Here is a 21,921-nt window from a genome sequence, read left to right as displayed (position 1 = left end):
CCATTCCTCACCCACCCACCTCCCCACCATGGGCATCACAGCAGTGGGATAGGACCACGCAAAAGGTCCACTGACTTGAGGCATGATTTTCCGGTCTTAGGGTAAGCACAATTGTAAAATCCCAACCTATGATGCAGTAACTAAAAATTGGAACTCTTCTCAGGTACTAGAGGGAAGACAGTGGTGTTGTAGTAACGTCACTGGACAAGTCATTCAGAGGCCCAGGCTAATGCTCGAGGAACATGAGTTCAAATCTCACCATAGCATCTGGTGAAATTTCAATTCAATTAAATCTGGAATCATAATGCTAGTCTCAGTAATAGTGACCTTGGCCATCAATCTTGTGAAAACCTGTTACACTCAGGAAGGAAATCTGCCATCCTCACCTGGTCCGGCCTACACAACTCCAGGCCCACAATGATTTGACTCTTAACCCTTTGCCCCTCTGAAATGGCCCAACAAGCCACTCAGTCCAAGCGCAATTAAGGATGGCAACAAATGCTGACATTGCCAGTGAGCAGCATGGTGGCAAAGTGGTTAGCACTGCTGCTTCTGTGCCAGGGACTCAGGTTCAATTTCTGGCTTGGGTCAGTGTGTAGTTTGCACATTCTCCCTGCGTCTGTGTGGGTTTCCTCCAGATGCTCTGGTTTCCTCCCACAGTCTGAAGGACGTGCTGGTTAGGTGCATTGACACGAACAGGCGCTGGAGTGTGGTGACTGGGAGAATTTCACAGTAACTTCATTGCAGTGTTAATGTAAGCCTTATTTGGGACTAATAAATTAAAACATTACCAGGATGCCTACATCTCATGAAAGAATAAAAAGGAAAAAAATACAAAGCAAAGAGCAACTAATGTGGGGAAATAAGAAAGGGAGAACATTCATTGTGGGTCCATTAATCTCAGCACATTGTCACTACCGAGAACCAACATAACTGGGGTGTGTGGGAGGCTGAAAAATAGCGTGCAAGATATGTCAAGCCAATGATAATCAGGTTTTGTATCTGACTTTGTATATACTTTAATAACAAAATCATAAGCAGCCAAAAAGCAGAACAATTTATAAGTATCAAATGACTGCGCATTTAATTAGAGACTGTCACAAGATGACAATGCTTTACATCTGGTGTAAACCTCAAACTGATGATTGAATGCATTAAAATAACTTTTTCAATAACAAATCATCTGTCTGTATCAGGACTGTTTGAAAATGAGGTAGTGGAAAGCAAATTAGATGAACTCCATACTTTTACTGAGCAGAAAATGACAACGTAATGGGCCAGTCAACTGCAACGAGATCGCACTGATATTCAAACTTTGACACACAAGTAACTGATCCGACACTTTTGTATCTATGTTCCTTGGAGATAAGGCTTGCAACAACTGAGTAGGGCAGGAGAGAAAACAAACGATTGCAACATGATCCGTGGAGATCACTAATGTGCCAGTGAAGGAGAGATGACAAACTAAAGGCAACATTTTTGACGAGCAATTAATTTAAATCAGGTGATACTATGCTTTGCGGAACAAGAAATTGTTCTAGTAGTGGTGGCACAGTGGCAAGAACTGCTGCCTCAAAGCACCAGGGACTCGGGTTCAATTCCAGCCTTGGTGTTTGCACTTTCTCCCATTGCCTGAGTGGGTTTCCTCCAGGTGCAACAGTTTTCTCCCACAGTCCAAAGATGTGCCCATTTGATTGATTGGCTGTGTTAAATTGCTTTTAGTGCCAGGGAGGATTAGCAGGGTAAATATGTGGGGTTACAGGATAGGGCTTGGTTGGGATTGTCAATGCAGGCTTGATGGGCCAAGTGGACTCCTCCTGCACTGTAGGGATTCTATGATTCCAAGCACAAATGCATCAAGCTGAAAGGTCTATCCTATTCTTTAAACTTCTGTGCTTTCAGACAGTCTTAAGAAACCTCAAACCTCCATTTTTAAATGTATCTGAAACATCAAGTTAGTGCATGTCCTCCAAGCTTACTGTGGGTAATCAAGGGTTGCATCTTTAGTTCCATTCTTACCAATCACTGTCAGCCATCTGGCAATGGAGCCATAGACTTCATCCAGAATGAGAATGACCACCAGATTGATGATAACTGCAGTAGCTGTGACGATGACTCTGACATTGGCTTTGGCATAGGGATCAGGGCTCACAGCCATGACTGCAGCAATGGAGATTCTGTACATAATCACTCCAAAGACTATTGCAAACGTCAGACCAATCTAGAGAAAGACATTTCTGGTTAAGTCGTAGTGCCTCAAAAATAAAAAAGACAATAAAAATCAACAAGTGATACAGCCATGTGGTAACAAATACTAGAGATGAGGTCTAGGTTGCTCTGCATGAGTATTCTGAATATACTTATATTCATTAACAATCACAGGAAGTGCTGCACTGATTCAGGATGAGATTTTGTACAGTAACAAAAAAACTTTTCACTTCTTGAGAACACAAACCAAATAACACCTTATTTTGAAGTTGTATCAAGTATACAAGCACTTTGCATCTAATTTTTGAAGTAGGCAAAATTAGCAGCTAATACTTGAGAACATTTCACTAGGTATTCTACAGCAGATAGAAACCTTGTGTCGGAACAGATGACAAAGTGGATGGGAAGAGGTTGCCTGGTAATCAAGGTAAAAATGAAAATCTGAAGGTTGATTTGCAGATTTTTGAAAACCGGCAGGGATAATGGGGATGTGGCTAGGTGAGGATGCCAAATTATTGTATTCACTAAAAACTTGCTTATGAATTAGGAGAAAACAGGGAAGCATCAGACAAGTCCAGCCAGGGGATTGCAGAACAAAACATGTAGATGTGTTTTCTGTAAATCAAATAAAAGGCAGCGGGTGTGGATGTGAAAGAAAATGCTCTCCATGATGGATCATGCTCAGGTAAGTATGTACCTGGAAATAACATTCAAGTCATATAGTGTGCAACTTTAGTGGATTCAACAGGGGATTGCAGCGAATTGATTGATGTTCTCGTTACTGGGGAGAGTGCTTTTTAGCAGCTGCAGTAACAGATTACTGACCAGTGTCCTCAGTTGTTGCAAGTGCTATTAGCTTTGCCCCTTTACATGTTTTATTTTATATATTAACATTTTACTCCATTCTTAAAAGCTACAAAGTCAAAGTGGACCAGGCAAACCCAATTTGGTTTTTGCTCCAAAACCAAATTCCAATTGAATCCAATTCATGGTCCCCAAGAGAGACAAACAAGATTCAAGCTGAAAGGATAGGCATTGCACCCCATCTTGGGCTTGATCTGTACATTTGTTTGAATTGTATCTTACAATTTGTATTAACAAACAGAGCAAAGACCAGAAAAGACCATTTAGTGAATACAATCTCAAATATTGTTTTTACATTGTTCAATTGTATAATTTTCTGGCTCAGCTATCCTGCTTAGCGAATTATTGCAAACATTACTCAAATTTATTGTAATATTGGTTTTTTAATTTTGTTCTTACTAATTTTCTATGTTTCTATACTAGTCTTTGTAGTAAGGATCATAAATACTATCTATATGCACAATATTATGTCCATTGCAATGAGGTCTGTCCAATTGTTTCCAAATGGTCAAGGTTCTCTAACCCTTCCTCATTGCTTGTCCCGATTGTACTTGGGGATCAGTTTTGTTCTTCTCCTCTGCACCAATGCTCAAATAGGATTTTTTATGGAATGGTGGACAGGGCCAAATATCATGGTAAAAGGAAGCAGCTCTAAATATCATGGTGGGCAGAACCACACATCAGTTCAAATATTTTAATGCTTCAGCCAGACACTATGATTAGATTAAAAGTTTTGTACTCTTCTGCTGTAGTTATATATTGGAGCATTCTAAAGCATACGCTTCCAATGAGGAAGTTTTAATGGTGGAGATAGAAATAAAAGGCATTTCCAGTAAAGGGTCAGTAACTGCCAGACAGATTTCAGATAACTGGCAAAATGCATAATGAAGATTAGGAACACTGTTTATTGTGCAGTGAGTGGAAGAGTGGCAGGGGCAGATGCAACAGTAGCTTTCAAAAAGGGGATTGGCTAACAAGTGAAAAACGAAATAAAAATTTAAAGAAAAAAATTGCAGGAATATATAGATAGAACGGAGTGGGATTAATCAGATATTTCTGTCAACAAGCCAGCACTAGCACAGTAGCCAAACAACCTCTATCATATAATTTTAATAACTTTAAAAGGGAGGCAATGGCCTAGTGGTATTATTGCTAGACTATTCATTCAGAAATCCATCTAATGTTTTGGGGACCCAGACTCGAATCACCTCGGCAGATGGTGGAATTTGAATTCAATAAAAAAAAAATCTGGAATTAAGAATCTACTGATGATCATGAAAACATTGTGAACCAGATGGGTTTTTCTGACAATCAACGTCCTTTAGGGAAGGAAATCTGCCATCCTTACCGGGTCTGGCCTACATGAGATTCCCAAGATATAGCAATGTGGGGGACTCAACTGACCTAGCAACTCACTCAGTTCAAGGGTGACTAGGGATGGGCAATAAATACTGGACGGCCAGCAAAACACATGTCCCACCTGATGAATTTAAAAACGTGACTCTCATGTGCAATGGCACTTTGAATACATATGTTACATGGTTGCATAACAAACCATAACTACTTCCGTAATACAGAATACCAAGACTTGAGAAATATTTGCTCATATTCATACCATAAATAGAACTGCAACAATATTGGTTATGTAGGCTGGGGTACGATCCCTCCAAGTCAGCTTCTCCTTTTCAGTCTAAATACAAGCAGAACCAGCAAACAGTTAATCCTTCAAGACTATTTTTCAACTTGAAGATGTGCTAGATGCTTCTGCTCAAAATAAGTCCTTATCTGAATTATGAAGTCTGTCAGATTTCACCTGGACATTAGTTATAGACTATTAGATGCAAATGACATGCCCCTTGGGAACTGCATCAGAACTAAAAAATCAATGCTCAATCCATTTAAATGTCTGATCTACTCTTCCATTCATAGAACTTACGTGACAACCACACATTCCCATGTCTCTATAAAACAGCCTCTTGACTGTAATATTGCAAACAGACTTTAAGAGTCAAGAGTGCAAGAGTGGAAAAGTGGAAGAGTGAAAGAGTCAAGGTTAAAAACAGATCATCGAGCTTTCAGCATTGAAGCCATTCACTAGGCCAACTGGTATTTGTTCTCCAGAGGAGTCTTCTCCTATCCTGTTTCCTTTAATCTCCACCCCACATACCCTTCTATTCAGTAACTTCGTTTCACCATGATCTATGCTTTAGCTTGTTTGCGCCGCCTTACAAAATGACCATGTCACACTTCATGGTGAAGCAAACTGGTTTTGGGTGAACATCAAACCAAGAATCAGATTGGTGATCTGATGCTAGAAACACACTGAAGTACAAGTTGATACGCCAGTCATCATGAAGGTGAGCTTAAAAACTGAAGAAAAAAATATATTGGGCCATTTGTAATGTTGGAAAGAGAATGTCATTACTGAAGGCTCTCAGTATATGCAGAGTATTCAGTCAGGCGTCCTCCATTGCTGGAGGGAGTAACCCACAAACTGCAGTATAATTTGCAGCTTATCCACTGTGCAACACCTTTGGTAGAACAGTTATAGAAAGTTACTTTTGAGTTTTTGTGTGGGACAAGTATTCTTGCCTAATGGACAAGAAAGTAAGTATCTGGAGATCTCTATCTCCAGTCACTAATACAGGATACATCCTTACTATCTAATAATAGGCAGAGAATCTCCAGCAATGGCTTCCCTACCTGCTCCTACATTTTCTTCCTGAGTCTCCATGAGAAATTTGTCCCTTTCCACCAGTAATTACTTGGGGAAAAAAAATCATTCCACCAATGTGGAACTTCTGTCTGAACACTGATAATACCTAGTGTGCTCTCTGTACGCCTCCACACCCACCGCCCCCCCACCCCACCACTGCTTTTGCACAAAGGTTGGATCCTTACATGGACTGCATTTACTTTTGGGTGAATATCATCTTCCTCAGTTGTGGACCACCTCTGGACTGTGCCAAACATGTCATTCCATCTCTTTTTCCAACCACTGTTTCCAGTTGAATCAGACTGCTGGCAAACACTTGTACCTTCATGTTGCTACCTCAGTCCAGAGGATTTGTCCCAACTTGGGACAAACTCATCAGCTCTTTACAGTTCATTTTTAGTGTTAGAGGAATACTCAAAATAAAATGGACAATTAAACTGAACATTTTACACTTCTCTCAAGGCCGGTCATAGAATCATAGCATTTCACAGCACAGAAGGAGGCCCTTTAGCCCATTGAGCCTGTGCAAACATCAAGTACCTATCTATTCTAAAAATGCAAGAATCAAAAATTTAGAAGGTGGAGTCCCACTAACCCATAACTTAGATTCTGAAGTTGTGCTGCAAAGCTTTATTCTGGAATGTTCCTTTTAAATTTACACATGAAATTAATTTTAAAAAGATGGGAAGTTGAAAGTTTTTGCTCATAACTGGAAAATATGGAAACACATGGTCAAGCATTTACAGTTCAACTGGGGAGGTTGGAGGAAGAGGGAAGACAGAGAAATAGATACTGTAAACAGCTTTATGCCATCGATACGGAATAAAAATTTTGTCAGGATCAGCTGTGTTTTGATGCATCCCATAGCTAAGCTACTCCTGACCTTTTCTTGTCAATTCAGAGATAGCATTCAAATTCACAGTTATTACTTAAAGACAAGTCAGTGAAATGCAACTTGGATAAAGAAACTGGGGAACAAATACCTCTTAAATCCACTAGATTGGTTGCTCATCATTGCTTTTTTTTGGGAATGATAAAGCCTTGTACCCCACAGTTGGAAGCTTTATTGCTTTGAAATAGGTGACCAAGAATGTTTCTTTCATAAAGCCATTTTCATTTAGAGCTGAATGCCCTCTGAATGCAATGGGTGGAATCTGAGGGAACGGGAGTCTCAATCATCAGCTAGAGGAAGTCTCACTGCACCTTCTGCCAGCCAGGCACTTAACAGGCCTTTCATCAGGAAAAAGGACCCAGGGGCAAAAGTTCCACCACCCCCCCCCCACAAGAGCTTCCAGCCACTCAGAGGCTGACCATTCTTTTGTACTCAGTGCCACTGGGATGCCAGTGCTACTCCCACCTGAGGCTTTGGAACAAGGGGATGGGGGTGTGGCTTTCAGCTGACCAATGCTGGGTTCCTCGGATCATGTACTGAGCACCTTTAAACAAAAAAATCAATTGCCCACTTGGGGCAGGAAGGCCTTCCATAGGCTTTGTTTGGCTTGAATTCAAATCAGGGTGGAGGTGGGAAAGTGGCAGTGTCCACACTCACCATCTGATTAACTCCTCACCCCATGCAGGAGGCACAAGATTCTATCCAAAGTTTTCCATCCTCAAATCGCCCTGATGCCAGCTGCTGTGCCACTTTCCTTCAGCGAGGGATGAAGGAATCTAGACCATAACTACATTTCATGCTATTCAGCAGGGAGGGCATAGACCTGATCTCAACAGCCAGAGATGGAATAAGTAGTGGCCCATTGGCCAATGTTTCCTCCTCTCTCCCATTCCCAACTCAAATGCTTTCACTCTTGTGCATTTGAATTACCCACGAGTTCTGCATCTCATTCAACCAACTTGAGAAAGTACTGTAGGAGAGGTCACATCCAATCTACAGGAGGGGGACAGGGCAACTGATGTATGATAGTGTCATGCTCCACAAAACCCTTCTTTTACTGCATTGAGTTTTATATTCCCCCACGACTGTGGTTACAGACAGCTTGCCATGTACTTTTTTTGATAGCCTTCTCACCAGGCTCCTGAAATTGTATGGAGAGATAGGTGAACCCCAGGCCTGACTGCTCATTCTAGTGCCAGTTGATGCCCTCAATGATCAATTAGTGACCACTTAAGGGCCATTTCCCACCCAGCCTCAATTTTGAGGCTGACGGGAGAAGTTCAGAGGAAGCCCAAAGTGACCCTGCTCAGACGAGGAGTGCCTCCATCAACTGTCTTTCACCATTGGGCTTCCGCTGCATTCAAGGCTGCCCCCTGCAGGTGCTCCCTCCCCAATACCTTCACCCTCTCCTGGGACTCACCCCTTCCCTTTCCCTCCCCATGCCCCCATACCTATACCGTCCTGAACAATGGGGCTTGGAGACTGCTTGAGGTTAGATTTCTTCGAGGGGTGACAGTCCCATCTCCAGACAGCGAATGCTTGTTGGAGCTTTAAATTGCAGGCAATATTGATGGGATGCATTTGTCACCAACTTCTCGGATGGCCATGAAGGACATCCCACCATCCTAATAATCCTGTCATTTAATCCCATCAGAATAACATTCCTTTCCCCCTCAACTGCTTACCCAGCTTCCCTTTAAATGCATTTTGCTGTTCACCTCATACTAATTCTTAAAACACACCACAAGAATCTCACCACTTTTTGGATAAAGACACGTCTCCTGAATTCCCTGTTGGATTTATTAGTGACCATCTTGTATTTGTAGTGTCTAGCTTTGGTCTTCCCAATAAGCGGGAACATAAATGGGTGAGATTCTCTGGCCTCCCTGTGGTGTGTTTCTTGGTGACAGGATCGGCTGGTCCCTCCGCTATTAATGGGATTTCTCATTAATTCTATATCATGCCATCTGTGCTGGAGGGGGTGCCCTGTTGGTGGAACCAGAAGATCCTGCTGGTATGAAGAGCTGAAGATTTTACCCAATATTTTCCCACCCTACCGCACTTCAACTTCATCTTAGACTTCTATTTGATAACTCCTCAGGTTCATCTTTTCTGCATAAAATAGCACAGTCTGTTCAACCTTTCCTGATACTTTGTGGGCAGGATTTTCCAACCATGTTCACCAAGGCCAGAAAATCCTGTCTGAGGTCAATGGACTTTTGCATGGCCCATGTCCCATCTGCTATGATTCCTGTGGTGGGTGGGATGGGAAAGTTCCATCTATTATCTCAGTTCTGGAATCATCCTTAAAATTTTCTGCCCCTTGACCAGTCCAGTGCCTCAATCTCTTTTTATAAAATGGAGACTAGAGGTTTTAACAGTTCTCCAAGGATTGTCTAGCCAAAATTCCATACAAGTTTAACATGACTTTTCTGAAGGCATAGAATTGAAAAGCAAGAATGAATTCCAATGTTACACTTGTCTTTATTTTTTAATGGCCTCATTAATCTGTACCACTACTTTGTGATTTGTATATCTGTACCCTTGCATCTTCTCCCTCACTTAAATTCCTATTATTCAAGCTGCCTGATTTTCCCTACCAAAATGCATCACCTCACATTTAATTATATTTTATTCATTAACTTAGTCAATTTATTAATTATTGCAGAAAAAGAGATAAAGACACTTCTGCTTTTCTTCCCCAAGCACAGGCTAGTTAACAGAGGGTTAAACCTGAAGTCTAAATGTCAAGCACAGTAGTGAATTAGATGAATAGGGGTACCCATTTAGCAAGTCTCGCACTCCACTTTTGCTAATAAATTGCTGACGCCACCTCCTATTTAAATCTTTACATTACGTTTTCCATTCAAACTTGGCAATCACGTAATTGGTTTGAGTGTCCTTACCAGGTATGTGCAAATTCAAACTGTTGATATGACCAACATGTGACATTAAGGACAAACTTCAAAACTAGAAGCTTAGCACATTGAAGTCCCTGAGCGATTACTGCTACAACATGTTAGGCTACGACTAGTCAAGCATCACAAATCATGTCACATTGTGCACAGAGATCACGAATTACATGCGCAGTGGCAACCAAATGAAGGTGACCAGGAACATAACTGAATTAAGAAAGGTGGTCTACTCAGTTATTTGCATGCACAGCCATTCTGAATGCACTGTATTACCAACTATCAGATACATTTAATGAAGTGAAACCGTTCAGATAAAACAAAAACAAGTAGCTTGTTAAGAAAGACTGGCACTTTTTGAATGCAATGACACTCCTTCAAATTTTAAATAAATTTTGGGTACAAATTATTCACTCATTTATGGAGCAAAAATTTAATTTAACAAAGCATTGGTGACAAATGAAGCTTTCAAGGTGGTGAGCCAACAGTTGGGAGTCAAACCAAAATCCTTTTGAAGTTGTAATCCTAATAGGGAGCATAACCAATAATCCTAACGGAGGCAAACTTTTCATTTCTTCACTCTATTGACAATAAGAGTTGTTCAATGGAATTATATAGTGGATTGTGATTGGAAGAGCAGCTGACATTAACCAATATATTTCACTGCAATGAATGGCACTTTCATTCTTCTTTTCAAATAATTGACCTTGGCCCTATGTCTTTCTGAACAAACTTGGGAAAACAAAAATAAGAAGCTTTATTTTCAACTAGTACCAATTTCACCCCGGCCATAGCAGACCAAACTCTGTTTTTCCATTTGTTTGGTTGTTCCTCCACTCCTTCCGATAACCTCTGAGGTCAGGGCAAAGAAAAGGACCACATAGACAGTGTTAAATTCAGTAACATATTACCATAGGCTAACAAAAGGGATCCAATGCCAAGCTACTTAAATTATTGAATATAAATGGAGGTAGAGAAACTTTTCCCTTGGACTCAAGATGGGGGAAATGCTAAAATCCATTCTTAAAACCTAGCATCCCCATCAAACCCATTTCGGATCTTATGGAGAATATGCCAGATGAACAGAGGTACCATCCACCTTCTTCTGACAATGTGGCATTCTCCCCACACCAAGAAAAGTGCAAGAATAGATTTTCCCCTTTATTCAAGTAGCCATCAGTGAGGCACTTGTCCAAAAGATCTGCAGTAATGGCAGTCTCATGTTGGGTTGAACCTGCCACATTGTACATGGATACACCCAAGGAGATGGTGTTTAATTCAACAGGCTGGATTCAAATCCTGATCTCAGAGGTGGCAAGACAATTTTACAATGGACTAATCTGACCAGTGTCCAATTATTAATGTGTTTAATGAAAAAAAAAACACATTTAAATCAATACACAACTACAGTAGCATTAATTTGATGTAATTATTTTCCAAAGACAATGAAAATAGTGAACACAAAAATGCTGGCATTTTTCAAACAGACTTTTATAAAAACATTTTTACCAAGTCTAAGGATAAAATGCAAGGTGTGTTTGGATTGCAAGTTTGTTCATACCTCTTCCTTCTTTTGGAGTTCTTTCTTCAGAACTTTACTCAGAACCTTGGCTTCATATTCAGGCCGTGGATGATCCTGCGCATTTTCAAAGAGAAAGGGGAACAAAACGCTTAACGTACAAATTGAATTGAAAGCTTGTATAACAACATTACTAGAAGTATGGCTCTTTCCCTTTCTCTCCAACCTCCCCCTGCCATTAAATCATTACTCAAACAAAACCTGACCAGTTTTTCTGGACCTGGTGCAAGAGCCATCTCAAATCACCAGACAAGCTCAAAACTATACTGTGGTGAACCAGCAAAATAATGATTTTTGTTGAACCTCACCAACTTAGAATTGCCTTTGGCAGTACTCATATGGTCTAGAAGCAAGGGACGATTCAGAGTGTACAAAAATATTGGATAGAAAGTCATAATCTATACAGCATCCATTGTTCTAAACATTTTCACTATTGCCTTTGGTTTGTTGACATTTGAAACAATAACTTCCATTTTACTGCCTGTAAACATTACTTACAGAACACAAGAACAAAGAACAAAAGATAGGAGGCAGCTAACAAGCCCGTCAAGCCTTTCCCACCATTCAATATGATCATGACTGAGGGGGCAGGAGCTTTTATGGCCTTTAAAAACTTTTGTAAGCTGAAAAAGCAACCAAAGGTATGACACTGATTTCCCCAACATTGACAATCCAAAAAGGCACAAAAAGATAACGTACAGAGACAAAGCAAGAAAGGTCACAAACTGGACAGAAAAGCAGTAAGAGGGACCCAATCCTCAATCTTGCTGTGACTATATGTGAAAGTTTGCACTAGCAGGTCTATTCAAATATTTTAATTTCTGATGCTAAGAGTGCCCAAATCACCACTGGACAGAAAAGAACAGATCGTCAAGGCAACATGGACATAAAAATATAGAAATTAGAAGCAGGAGTGGGTCTGTTCTGCCATTCGTTTTGATCATAGCTGATCAAATTCAATCCTGATCCCACCTGCTGCCCCACCCACCCAATCCCTTGATCTCTTTAGCCCCAAGAGCTTCATCTAGTTTCTTCTTGAAATCACACATTTTGGCAAGGAGGATACAAAATAAATGGTTAAATGAAAGCCCCCTGTCGTCACCTAAACCAGTTACTGCCTCACTAAGGACATTTCCAGCCATTTCAGCACAACACTTGCTATTGGATAGCTGATTCTCTTTGGGCTAATACTTTAGCCCTTGTTACAAAATCATGAAAAATGGAAACCATAACTGAGCAGCGATTAACACAACCAGACTCCCAGTTACAATTATTATAATCGCTGCACTGGGGTTTAGTCATGATTGTAGTCCAGAGGTCCAAATGGCAGACAGGTTCCCCAACTTAAATAATCAAGTAGCCCACAGGAAAAGTTCCCTCATCCTTGTTGGATTCTTCACCTTCATTAAAGAGAGCATCGTATCTTCCTACAATGGAAAACATAGGAAGAGCAGCAAAAAGCACTAAAGCTTTAAAAAAGCATTGGATTAAAATACTCCCACCACCACCCCCCCCCAAGCAACAAGTATAAAGCAGCATAATTAGGCAAGCTTGTAAAAGGTATGCAGTATTTAGTTTTTAAAATTCCAACCTTTAATCGTTCCTTCAGGCAGTCAGCAACAGAAGAAGAAACAAGTATTATTAAACTGCAAAAAATAGTGACAAAAGATAGTTTGTTTAATACAAATTGAAGGACTTTTAAGAAATCATTTTTTGAAGGCTAACCTCATCCTCTTCAAATCCGGTAAGATCCCATTTGTATATGAGCCTCATTTGGCATCTTTTCCAGTGTTCCATGAACATGGCAGCTGGAAGCAGAATTGTCTTCTATTAAAATACTGCTCTCTCAAATAAAATTTAAAAAAAAACAATTGTCGAATAAACTGAAGTGATTCTTGTAAAGAAACATTTAATATCATCCACGCATGTTCCTCTCGGTGCATGAGTTTGTGATAAGAATATCACACTTAAAATGGAGCAATAGGGGAGGGTTTCTGGGGCCAGTATCTTGGCACTTGGCTGTATTTTCAGATATGGAAATGGAAACCTGTCAGATAGCTAACTGAGATATCACTAATGTGAATACTAGATGTAAAACAGGAGTGACTCATCACAAACTCTGCTCGCTAGCCAATCAATCCAACACCTGGAGGCTGAACCAGATCTTTTGCCACCAGTGCAGATTTTTGACCACAAGACAGGCCTCTGACTAAATCTGCTTCATTAGCATGATTGTCTGCTTCCATCTCCATAACACTGGCCATCTCAGCTCTTTAAAATTTGTACCATCCCAACGTACATACGATTGTAAATATCTCAGGACTGATTTTGAAAAAAACCGAGGGAATTCCTGTTCAATCCAATTCCTGTAAGCAAAATTGCTTTTTGATAGAAATTTTTCCATCTAGCCCGATGTCACCCCACAAGAATCTAACACCACAAATTTGGCAAACAAAATCAGGTCACCACATTTGTCACAATACAAAATACATGCAGTGTTAAAAAAGATGTATACATTTTGAAAAGGGACTTGAAATTTTAAACCAGCCCTCAAAGAGGATATACTCAATACCAGAGCCAGGGGAAGAACTTCAATAGGGTTTGGCAATCCAACTGTTTTGCAAATCAAGCCTGATATTAACAATCTTAAAATGGTGGTGACAATCTGTTCACTGAACTGTTGTGTTTGTGAACGTGCACTCCAGTTTGTTAAACCTTTTTCCTCAAGGATAAACACTCCTATTTCACCAGAAATTATGTATGAGGACACTCACGGAGGGAAAGGAATACACAAGTCTCCATGTATTGACTTCTGCACACACTTCCTGCCAAGCATCCTAATACCATTCAAATGCTCATTTCAACACATTTTTAGGTTGAAGATTAAACATTTAGATGTGGCTGCACCATCCCAGTTTGCTGCACATTTCAATGCTCACTGATAACGACGCATTGTTTTTCATCATATATGTACCTCAACTGTTTTACTAAAAATGCCAACCACCAGCTAAACAACAGCAAGTTCTTCAGTTAGCATTCCGTGTCACAAAAATTCAGAGCAATGAGCCCACTGTTTGACAGACTTGCTCTGCTTTTCACAGTGCTGTAGAGTATAGTCTGGCAGATGTAAACGTATCGTTCCATTTTAGCACCCAAAGAACAGGAACAAGGGAGATAATAAGCGGCAGACTACTTTCCTTAAATAAAAGCAAAATACTGTGGATGTTATAATCTCAAACAAAAAGCAGAAAATGCTGGAAAAACTCAGCAGGTCCAGCAGCATCTGGGGAGAAGGAAAAGAGTTAACGTTTCAAATCCATACGACTTCTTCAGAAGTGACTTTTCTTGTTTCATTAATTTGCCCTTCAGCATCCAGGTCACAAGAAATGCAACAGAACTATAATCTGATAGAGTCATGGACTGACTGACACTTGGCTCCCGTTGAACAGCAACGTGGTTGACTCTACCTTGCTTAATTAGGGATGGACGATAAATAGTAGTCCAATGAATAATGCTCATACCACAGCTGCAATTTTAACACTGACTTTAAAAACAAACAGCGTCAATCCAACATGGTTGTCACTATTTTCCCTCATGTTGCAAGTACGTCAGACAATACTGTTCCAACTAATGTGTTAAATATCATATAGTTTTACTAAGAATGGATTCCTAATCACTGACTTCTCTCTGGTATTGAGATCTCAAATTCATCCAACAACGAGCAGGTCTTATGGAACCAACAATTGGATGAATCTAATATAAAAATGCTTTTGACAGAAAATGAAAGTTAACAATGAACTAGTAAACTTCTCATTTCATTGTGGGCACATTCATTTTCCATCTGCATAATTTCACAATTACTTATATCTACAGGCTTCACGTTTATTCAACTCAACCAGATCCTTTGCAAAGCAACCACCCTGACACTGGGTGATGCGTCCTCACAGAACCAGTAGAATTTAGATATACATGACAAACACCACAGCACTGAGCAAAACCCTGTGGTGTTCCTTTAATTATTAATCCAAGAAGCAACTTCTCATTTTTCATTACAATTTCTAGAAGCATTGATAACATTGGCAGCAAGATGCTGCCCTGTGAATACCATGATCCAACCTTGATTCCTTTGAGTTCCAAAGAATCCCTACAATGCAGGAGGTCGTTATTTGGCCCATTCAAGTCTGCACCAACTCTTTGGAAGAGCATCTTCCCCAGGCCACCAACCTTCCCAATTAAGGCCATTACAAGTGGCCTAATTTCACAATTATCTTGTGATTAGCATTCCCTTCAAAAATGTGCCAATTTGCCAAGATAGGGGCCAAGTCTTGACAATTGAGTACTTCCAGGTGATTGGCTTACCCAATCAATTCTAGATCAATAAATCAGGATTTCTAGTTTTAATTCTGTTTGTGATGTTTCTGTGCACAAATTAGCTGTTGCATTTGTCTAAAACACAATGCAGGAAGTCACTAGCTGCCAGTGAAGCTTTTAGGGAGTCACTGAGCACACTAAATGCAATCTCCTTTCCTCAGTTAGGAAAATAGAACAATGCAATAGTATCTGTGATGGCTGGCATTGCACTTTCCAAAGGCTTTTGTTTCCTTAAGTTTAATTATTAGTATCACAGGTAGGCTTACAGTAACACTAATGAAGTTACTGTGAAAATCCGAGTCGCCACACTCTGGGACCTGTTCAGGTACACTGAGGGAGACATCAACGCACCTAACCAGCACATCTAATCGGACCGTGGGAGGAAACCGGAGCACCCAAAGGGAAACCATGCAGACACAGACACAATGTGCAGACTCTACAGACAGTGACCCAAGCCAGGAATTTAAACTTGGGTCTCTGGCACTGCAAGGCAGCAGTGCGACCATGTGCCAGACAGTTCTAACAGGAAGTAATGTTTTGGGATGCAGATGAGTAACTTTAAAAGGTAACATGATAAACATCTATTAGAGGGGGATAAACAACACTAGTTTATGGTTCCCAAGGCCCTCCACCATGGATGAATTTTGCTTAGCTCTTCTCTGGATAAGCTACAGAGAAATTAAAGATCGATTGCCATTATTAGTCAACAAACCAGTCACTGTTGTATCATGTGATAGAAAGAAGTCTCAACATCAGCTTAATACCAGGACAGTCACATATGAACCATAAGAACTTAAGTCTTTATTTTTGTTTCATAATTGTGAGGTTCCCACACCTCAAATGGTCCATACTGCACCTATAGATTAATGGATTGAATAGTGTAGGCTATAAACAACCAACTAGTCAAGAGTCTTTGTATAAAAAAGGTGCATCCTCATTGTTTAAATTTAAAAAATAGCAGAAGTCTTATTTTGTCATAATATTTAGCAATCATTGCACAATGTCCAAACTTTCTACAACCATCCAATAAATCATTTGTTTTGTTAACAGTCTATTATCTTATGTAAGCTGGCATCAAATCAACTTTGCATTGCTGAATCTCTCAGGAAAAGCTATAGGAATACCTGTTGTGACATTCTATTTCTGACTATGTGATTGCCAATTACTGCATCAAGAGCTATTTTTAAACTTCTGGGCAGGGCAAAACTTAGGTGTTGCTTTCCCAGAACTGAAGGGGAAGTAAAATTTTTCAAACTTGTAACAAAACGAGTCACAGAATCATACAGAAGAGGCCCTTTGGCCCATCGAGTCTGCACTGACACATAACTACCTAACCCATCTACTTATAATCCCATTTATCAGCACTTGGCCCACAGCCTTGAAAGTTATGACATGCCAAGAACCATCCAGATAGGCAACCCAGCTCCATCATCCTGCCAGGTAGCACATTCCAGACTGTCTTCACTGTCTGGATTAAAAAATTCTCAAATGCCTTTAAACTTCCTGCCCCTCACCTTGAATTTGTGCCCTCTTGTGACTGACTCAAGGAAACAGCTGCTCCTTGTCTTGTACACCTCGATCAGGTCACCCCCCTCTCCTCGTCTTCCTTGCTCTAAGGAAAACAACCCAAGCTTATGTAATCTCTCTTCATAACTTAAATGCTCCATCCCAGGCAGTATTCTGCACCCACTCCAGTCAGTTGATCAAAAAATGCAATTATGATTTCAAACACTAATTAGTCAAATTAAATCTGATTAGGCAAGCACTTTCGTCCTCAGCCATGACCAAGTTCCCCATCACTTGCTGACCCACTCTGACCTGTCTGTAGCCTCCTACACGGTTCCAATGTAAACGCAATGAACAGCACCCATCTTTCCATTGGGCATTTCACAGCTCAGGCATTACATATTTACTTTAACTTCAGACATCAGCAACACCTCATTTTCTCTCTGGCAGTAGATGATCACATATGGGACGAATGCTTCGACATTTCTAAATGGGTGCCAGGAGGGTGGTGATGATATGTAGAGGGATAAAGGTGGTCTTTCACTGGAACTTTACTAGTGGGATAACCTGCACACTGGTGGAAATCTCCTGTTTTTCTTCCACTAGACTCGATCTCTGGAACCTACTCTACCTTGTCAGTTTGTTATGCATTCCTTCCTCTGATAGAGGAAACATGCATCTACCTGCACAAACTAACTCACTTCCTGTTTCCCCAAAGCCTGTCCAACATCTACAAAGGCACGAGTGTGATGGAATACTCTCCACTTGCTCCAACCACACCCAACAGCCGGACACCATCCAGGTTGGAGCAACCGACTTGATCCACACCACATCCACCACCGATGAACAGTGGTATTATAATGTGCCTTCTACAAGATGCACAGCAGCAAGGATCCTTCGGCAGCACCTTCCAAACCCATTACAACCTAGAAAGACAAGGACAGCAAACAGCTGGGAGCACCAACATGCTTTGGCTTGGTTTTGGATTTTGCAACTGCGCACACAGTCTTGACTGACAGCATTCAGTCTGTATTCAACAAGACACATTTAATTGAACACCAAAAAACAGTTGAACAGCTGGGTGTAAATGTTCCAATCCTACAACCACCACCATGTGGAAGAACAGGGGTACCAGACACTTGGGGAATACCATTGCTTGTAAGTTACCGCCATGCAAGTCTCAACTTCCTAACCTGGAACTGTAATCATTTATTTTGTTGCTGGGTCACATTCCTAGAAATTTCTTGCAAAAAGCACTGTGGGTATACTTATGAACTGTAGCAGTCCAAAGGTGATGACTCAACAGCACCACCATCACAACAGCTATTAGAGGAAGGCAATAAACGTTGGCCTTGCCAGCAACACATCCCAGCAAATAAAATGTTCCTACCGAGGACCTTAGACCTGGAACATCAGTTTCTTTATTCTACAGCCTAAACCAAATAGTACCAGCCTTCACTGTTATAGCTTTCAGGAAATTCCCTTGCATATTGTCAGTACTTAATACCACTCAGTACTGAAATACCGATAACTTTGAAAACATGGGAGACATATTGGCCAGAATTTTACCACCCCACCCGTCATGAGAATTGGAATGGGTGAGGGACAGACAACAGAAAGGTCCATTGGTCTTTGGGTGGGACGACGGATTTTGATTTGGGATGAATGAAGCCGTAAAATCCTGCCCATATAGTGTGTTTAGGTTCGACACAGCTGCATTAAATGCATTTACATTTTTACAACAGTGCTGAGATCAACATCATTTAGATTGAATGTAACAGGTATAGCTGCTTTATCAAATTAGATTTTACTCCGGAAAACCAAAGGATAGGAATACTTTAAAGAAATGCAAGATAATATTACAGTAAACTCACTTCCCATTATCCTTAAATGTTTAAATCTTACTACATTTACACAAGGTACAGATTTTAAATTGATGTTATGGAGAATCAGTTTGGTTCTCAAGAATAAAATGGCAGTGCATGCATGTGGAGCTTCAAGCTCAAGGGAAAACTCTAAATATTTTTCAACTATCAACATACACAATCCAACTTTAACCTTCCTACTCTTGCAACTGACTAGCCACATAACCCTCGAGACCAGAAACACTTTAGCCTGCACGTATCTCTTATTTGGGGGTTGGTAGAATATTGATCACTTTACTATTCTACTAGTCCAAAGGCCAGAGCTACTAAATCAAAGATCAAAATCCCACCATGGTAGTCTGAGGATTTGACTTCATGCTAAAACCAATAAAGATGTAAAGAAGTGTCCAAAAAGCTGTTGGATTACTGTAGAAATCTAACTACTTAAATCAAATGCCCTTCAGGAAGGAAACCCTATTATCTTTATCTGGTCGGACCATGTGACAGCCACAACAACATGGTATGACTTCCATCTAGTCTCTGAAGTGGCCCAGCAAGCTACTCAGTAAAAACAAGATGCAAGGTTCAAGAAAAAAGGTCCTTCAATACATTCTCATGGCAACTAGGGGAGGAGAAATACTAGGTTCACCAGAGACTCGTACCTCCAAACAAAAAGTAGAGACAAAAACTTGTATGAAAACGACCCTTCAAATATCAACCAATTCCCTTAATGCTGTATCTATTCCACTTGCATACGGTGGAAGGAACGACAGTAGATGATTTCACCTGTGTAGTTGCTGTAAAATCAGTTTTGTTGCTATGCTGGTTTCCCTTGATGTCACAGGAAGTTGTATACATGGCAGCAATGCAAACAATAACATGCCTGTCTCCAGATGGAGCCAACTTCAAAATCATTACCAGCCGCTTATAACTTGCACAAAAGAGTAATGAGGTTCTTAGTAATGGAGTCTTGGAGCTTTTGTGGCACTGACTCCTGTACATTTAGTATATAGGTCAGAGGCAGTCTAGTAAAAAGTAGTGAGGAATGTGAAGATTGTAGCGGGTAAATATGCACACAGCAGTTTGGAATCTCCAGAATGCAAGTATCTAAATCTCTAGTTGAAAAAAATATTTAGAAAATCACAGGGCGAGAGAGTTGGGTCAAATATCTTATTGCTGAGGAAAAATGAATTATATTTTGTAGTCTGTAGAGGAGAGAAAGAACCACTCCTCACAAGTAGCATCTGATCCCAGTGGAGAGCATTGAGCTCACTAATCCACATGGGAAACACTTGAGGGGGAACAATTGAACAGGAAGCATCAAGGTGAAAAAAAAAGACGGGAAAAGAAAAAGGTGATCATTTTTGACAAGTGTAGTAGTTCATTTTGACATAGAAAACAATTAATTGTTTTCTAGAAACGTCTCAAGTTGGCAGCTCCTGAACATGATCATGAAATCGCTCTACATAAGCAGATACTTTTGCGTGATAAGTAACACTCAGGATGTGCACAAACACAATGGTTTCCCCCAATTAGCAAAGCTCCGAGGTACAATATCTAAAGGGAAAAGATTTTTTTTTCAAAATGGGAATCCTGCAGCAAATGACAGCTCAACCAGGTTATCAGACACACTCCACTGAGAGAAGGAGCAAGATAGCTCTACATCTTTCAAACGTTTGGACACAGATGTTCTGCAAACATATGCCAAATAGTTGGACAAGTGCACAAGGGAGCAGGGAAGGAGTCCACTGAGTAATAAAAAGGCTAGCCTAGACAAGCAAAACAAGCATAACAAGAATGTCTGCACAAAATATTTTTCTGCTGGAGCATCTGGTTGCATATACAACAGCCCATTTTTTTCATTGTTGTTCACTGGTGGTTCATTTCTGACCATTTCCACAGATGCTTGGAGATCTCACCTGTCCAGAAACAATAATACTCTTTCAGATTTCTTGTACATCTCAAAAAAAAAGATGCACTTTTATTCCCTTCAGTATGTTGGCTGTGAATGATAATTGGTACAATCATACATTGTTAGATCAATGGAATGTGCCCTCCCCCCCCCCCCCAAAAAGGAAGTCAATTAAGTTAAATGCTTTGGAAATTACTTTTCACATTCTACACAAAATTAAATGTTTATTTCTTGCCATATTAAAAGTGAACCTACTTAACTGAGAGACAAAGAGCTTGTGGAATGTGGGATATCAAAAGGAAGTTGTGCCATAAATGGAAAGTGCAATGAATTGAACTAGCACTGGATGGATAAATTCTACCTGCAATAAAGAGAAGTGTTATTCCCCCTCCTGGCATGACAGCAACCAGCACCAAAAGGGAAATTCTGCACTGTCTGGATCAGCCTGATTTAAATATCAAAGAATCTCAATTGTTACAGAATAGGATGCCATTTGGCCCATTGTGTCTGCACCAGTTCTCAGGATGAGCAACTCACTCCATGCCATTCTCCTGCAGACTGCTTCTTTTCAAATGATTATCTAATGCCCTTGAGTGCCTTGATTGAACCCACACTCACCACACGCTCAGACAGTGCATTCCAGACCCTAATGCCTCAAAGTTTTGTTTTTGCTTCTTTTGCCAATTACTTCAAATTTGTGCCTATGCTTTCTTGATCCTTTCATGAATGGAAACAGTTTCTCCTAATCTACTCCATCCAGACCCCTCATGATTTGAATGCCTCCACCAAATCTCCTCTTGGCCTTAATTTCTAAGGAGATTGGTCCCAACCTCGTCAATCCATCCTAACAACTAAAGTCTCTCACCCTGGAACCACTCAAATCTCTTCTGCACTCTTTCCAATGCCTTCACATCCTTCCTAAAAGGTGGCACCTAGAACTGTATACAATACTCCAGCTGAGGTCTAACTAGTGCCTTATACAAGTTCAATATAGCCTCCTTGCTCTGATAATCTATGTCCCTTTAATAAGTGAGAATACTGGATACTTTATTAATCACTCTCTCAATGGTCCTGCCACTCAATGATTTATGCACCA

General features: G+C 40.4%; 1 protein-coding gene across 4 annotated transcripts in view; it reads right to left on the bottom strand.

The window, feature by feature from the left end:
- Positions 1 to 21,921, bottom strand: part of ano1a (anoctamin 1, calcium activated chloride channel a) — a 218,631-nt gene that overhangs the window by 53,313 nt on the left and 143,397 nt on the right. Inside the window, exons 13-18 of one of the 4 annotated variants that reach the window (XM_080191552.1) lie at positions 12,897 to 12,979; positions 12,763 to 12,774; positions 11,154 to 11,228; positions 10,367 to 10,444; positions 4,688 to 4,762; positions 2,020 to 2,221 (exon numbers count right to left, since the gene is read on the bottom strand). In XM_080191552.1, coding sequence (XP_080047678.1) covers positions 2,020 to 2,221; positions 4,688 to 4,762; positions 10,367 to 10,444; positions 11,154 to 11,228; positions 12,763 to 12,774; positions 12,897 to 12,979 — 525 coding nt within the window. The remainder of the gene's footprint in view (positions 1 to 2,019; positions 2,222 to 4,687; positions 4,763 to 10,366; positions 10,445 to 11,153; positions 11,229 to 12,762; positions 12,775 to 12,896; positions 12,980 to 21,921) is intronic. The other 3 variants (XM_080191554.1, XM_080191553.1, XM_080191555.1) reach the window with 3 other exon arrangements.

This window comes from Carcharhinus amblyrhynchos, chromosome 6 (assembly GCF_965287045.1).
Source record: "Carcharhinus amblyrhynchos chromosome 6, sCarAmb.v2.hapA, whole genome shotgun sequence".
Taxonomy (NCBI): domain Eukaryota; kingdom Metazoa; phylum Chordata; class Chondrichthyes; order Carcharhiniformes; family Carcharhinidae; genus Carcharhinus; species Carcharhinus amblyrhynchos.
The sequence above is the reverse complement of the archived record's forward strand: the minus strand, read 5'-3'. Positions and strand labels throughout refer to the sequence as shown.